This window comes from Enhydra lutris, unplaced genomic scaffold (assembly GCF_002288905.1).
Source record: "Enhydra lutris kenyoni isolate GAN:26980312 unplaced genomic scaffold, ASM228890v2 scaffoldscaffold6, whole genome shotgun sequence".
In the NCBI taxonomy this organism is placed as follows: domain Eukaryota; kingdom Metazoa; phylum Chordata; class Mammalia; order Carnivora; family Mustelidae; genus Enhydra; species Enhydra lutris.
Window position 1 is genome coordinate 5994742 of NW_019154090.1, and position 3008 is coordinate 5997749.

Genomic DNA, 3008 nt, shown 5'->3' on the forward strand with positions numbered 1-3008 from the left:
TATTAGACACAGAGAGAGAGATCACAAGTAGGCAGAGAAGCAGGCAGAGAGAGAGGGGGAAGCAGGCCCGCCGCTGAGCAGAGAGCCCGATGCGGGACTCGATCCCAGGACCCCGAGATCACGACCCGAGCGGAAGGCAGAGGCTTAACCCACTGAGCCACCCAGGCGCCCCGTTATAAACATTCTTATCGACTACTTTGGGAAGCCCTGGTTAGCTCATCTGTATCCAAATTCCATTGAAAATACAGATCTATTCTCTATTTCTTAATCCAACTAGACATCTGGTAGAAGAAAAAGTCAATACATCTCATGCACAAGACAGAACGAATAAAAACACTTTTCTGGTGAGAAGAAAATCAAATGTTTCTAGAATCCACCATTCCCGGACCTATGCACACACACGCACACACACACACGCACCCTCTTAATTCAATCATTTCCTTTTAAACCTATAATTAAAGTTGGCCTTTGTAATAAATTATAAAGATAAAAATTGGCTCCATCTTTTGCACAAACCGCTACTATAAAGGTAACTACTATGAATATGGTATCTACATCTTATCCCAAATTTCCTAAGCCTAATCGCCCCCCAGGGCCGGGGCATGACCGCTGAGAAGGCTGCCTCTGTTACCATGTTGCTCTCTGTGCTCTCCTCACCACTCACTGCGCTGGGGCTGGTGAAGAAGGCAAAAACAAGAGTAACTGCTGTGGTCACTGGCTTCCCATTTATTTTTTTTTCTTCCATTTTAAAAAAGGAGGAAAAAAAAAGAAAAAAAAAAGGTGCCAACTTGGAGAATTCTTTTTCTTCAGAATAGTTTTATTGGTTTGCATATGGTTTGTCAACACTCAACTTTGTCTCTCCTACTCTGACACACAAATCCACTCATTCCGAGTCTTCTTCGCCCCATATTTCATAGATGGTGATATTATTGTGTGGGTCTGCAGGTACCTCCAAGTTCTGAATCTTGAGGCCAGTGCCGGTTGCCATGGCTACTTTCAGATTCCGCACCTTGGACACGAATTTCACAAGGTCCATCTCCAGTTGGGTTAAGGTATTGAACGCATAGTCTTTGTTGGGGGAAGCATTTTGATTTTTCTTTAGTGGAGAGCGAAATGAACAGCTTCGAAGGGCAGAAGGATTCTGCTCCTGTCAAGAAAGATACTCAGGGTGAATAATATGGTTGCTTTTGTTGGTTTTGACACAGTTCCAAGAGTCGGGCTCCCCTAAGAAAAGATGGTTCTCACACTGCACTCTAGCCCAGGGATTGGCAAACTATGGCCCAGTCTGGCCCACCAATTGTTTTTGTAAATAAAGTTTTATTGGAACACAGCCTTGCTCATTTTTTTGCGCATTACATTAAGGTTGCTTTCAGGCTAAAATGGCAGAGTTGGATCCGTGCAACAGAGACTGTACATGTTGCAAAGCTGAAAATAGCTACTCTCCAGTCCTTTCCAGAAAAGGCTTGCCAACCCCTACGCTCTCAGTTTGGACACAGGGATGAAGTGTTGGGATATCTAGCAGAAAACATGCCGTATTTCTCTCCCTTTTCCCATCTGAGGACTGTTCAGTCACTTTGAGGAGCTGCTACTTCTTTACACTTTTATCCCTTCACGACAGGTCTTTTTCCTTACCTGGAAGAATGACACCATTTCCATCAGTTTGGCAACTTGTAAAAAATAAAGAATTTAAAAAAACAACAATAAGAGGAAATAAAGAATTTCTTTTAGGGAAGTTAAGAATCAGGGGGAGTGAATCTGTCTGCGAATTATGTTGACCTGAGACACACCAAGTTCTTAAATCTCTCCTTCATTAGAAAAAATCTCATTTATTAGGATAAATAGCAGGGCGCCTGGTGGCTCCGTTGGTTAAGCGGCTGCCTTCAGTTCGGGTCATGATCCCAGGGTCCTAGAATCAAGTCCCACATTGGGTTCCCTGCTCAGCAGAGAGCCTGCTTCTCCCTCTCCCTCTGCCTGCCTCTCTGCCTACCTGTGCTCTCTCTCTATATATAGCTGTCAAATAAATAAAAATCTTTAAAAAAATTAGGATAAATATCAAGCCAAGCTTTTAATCAGCTAATAAGTGGAAGGTCGTCTTCAACCGCTAGCCCTGACCCCTGAGGGTCTGGGGACCATTTCCCTAAGGACACACCAGGAAATGAATGTGCCCACATGTCGCAGGACCACCAGGCAGGTGCCTCGCAGCCTACTTCGTTCTACTGAGAGGCCCCGCCTATAAGGACTAGCACGCGTGTCCCTCCGAGCCTGACCTGAGACAGAAGCGGGGGAGGAAATGGGGCCGTCCTTACCTTACTCTTTTCACTATCTCCTCGAAACTTCAGTATCGCATACAGCACAACTACGAAAAAGAGCCAGAGCCATTTGCTCCCAAGCCAGCCTGGGGCATGCTCTGGGAGATTCTGCCTGATCCGAAAGTGCCCTCCGCAAGGCACCTTCCCCTGGGGTTCTTTGACTTTCTCTCGCAGAGGAGAAAACACAAAGGCGTAGCCGCAGCAGAGGCACAGAGGCAAGAACAAGAACCATGTTAGCGTCCGCATGGTGAGCCGAGATGGGGGACGAAGTTGCTCATGGTGGGTCTGTTTGCCTGCGCACCTGGAGACTGGGTGCCTGGGGCCAGGCCATTGGTGATGTCACAGAGCCCATTGTGATGACTTCCGGTCAGAGGAGGAGGCTCCCAGGGGTGGTTGTCCAGGAGCAAGGCTTAAAGGGAGGGGGAGAAACGTCAGGTGCACAGTGAGCGCGGGAGGACGGGCACCGAGGGACGCCAGCTCCTTACCAGAACATTCTTTCTGACTCCCGGGAGAGGCCCTCACCTAGTTCTGTTTCTCGCTTGTTGAATCCAGACATGATGGTGAGCAGGTCCCCCCAGCACATGTCACTGTCGGCCCAAGAGCCGAGTAGAGGAGAGATGACACCAGAGGCCACAGACTGGGAGCTGCTGGCGTGTTCGGTTTTGTCTGCATTGTTCCTAAACATGATGATTTGCCAAT

The 3008-nt window shown here is 47.5% G+C and overlaps 1 protein-coding gene across 1 annotated transcript; it reads right to left on the reverse strand.

Moving 5' to 3' along the window:
- Nucleotides 1–775: 775 nt before the first annotated feature.
- LOC111141819 (family with sequence similarity 209 member B) lies at nt 776–2679 on the reverse strand. Its single transcript, XM_022494649.1, has 2 exons — nt 2307–2679; nt 776–1147 (listed from the first exon to the last, which is right to left on the reverse strand). Exons 1-2 carry the CDS (start codon nt 2553–2555, stop codon nt 884–886), a joined length of 513 nt encoding a protein of 170 aa, XP_022350357.1. The 5' UTR covers nt 2556–2679; the 3' UTR covers nt 776–883.
- Nucleotides 2680–3008: the final 329 nt, after the last annotated feature.

What these genes read in the sequence shown, in the direction of transcription:
- LOC111141819 (XM_022494649.1), bottom strand. Translation starts at nt 2,555, where the DNA reads ATGCGGACGCTAACATGGTTCTTGTTCTTGCCTCTGTGCCTCTGCTGC. An exon ending in GAGATAGTGAAAAGAGTAAG is followed by an intron (nt 1,148 to 2,306) that starts GTAAGGACGGCC and finishes CTTTCTTGACAG; the next exon opens with GAGCAGAATCCTTCTGCCCT.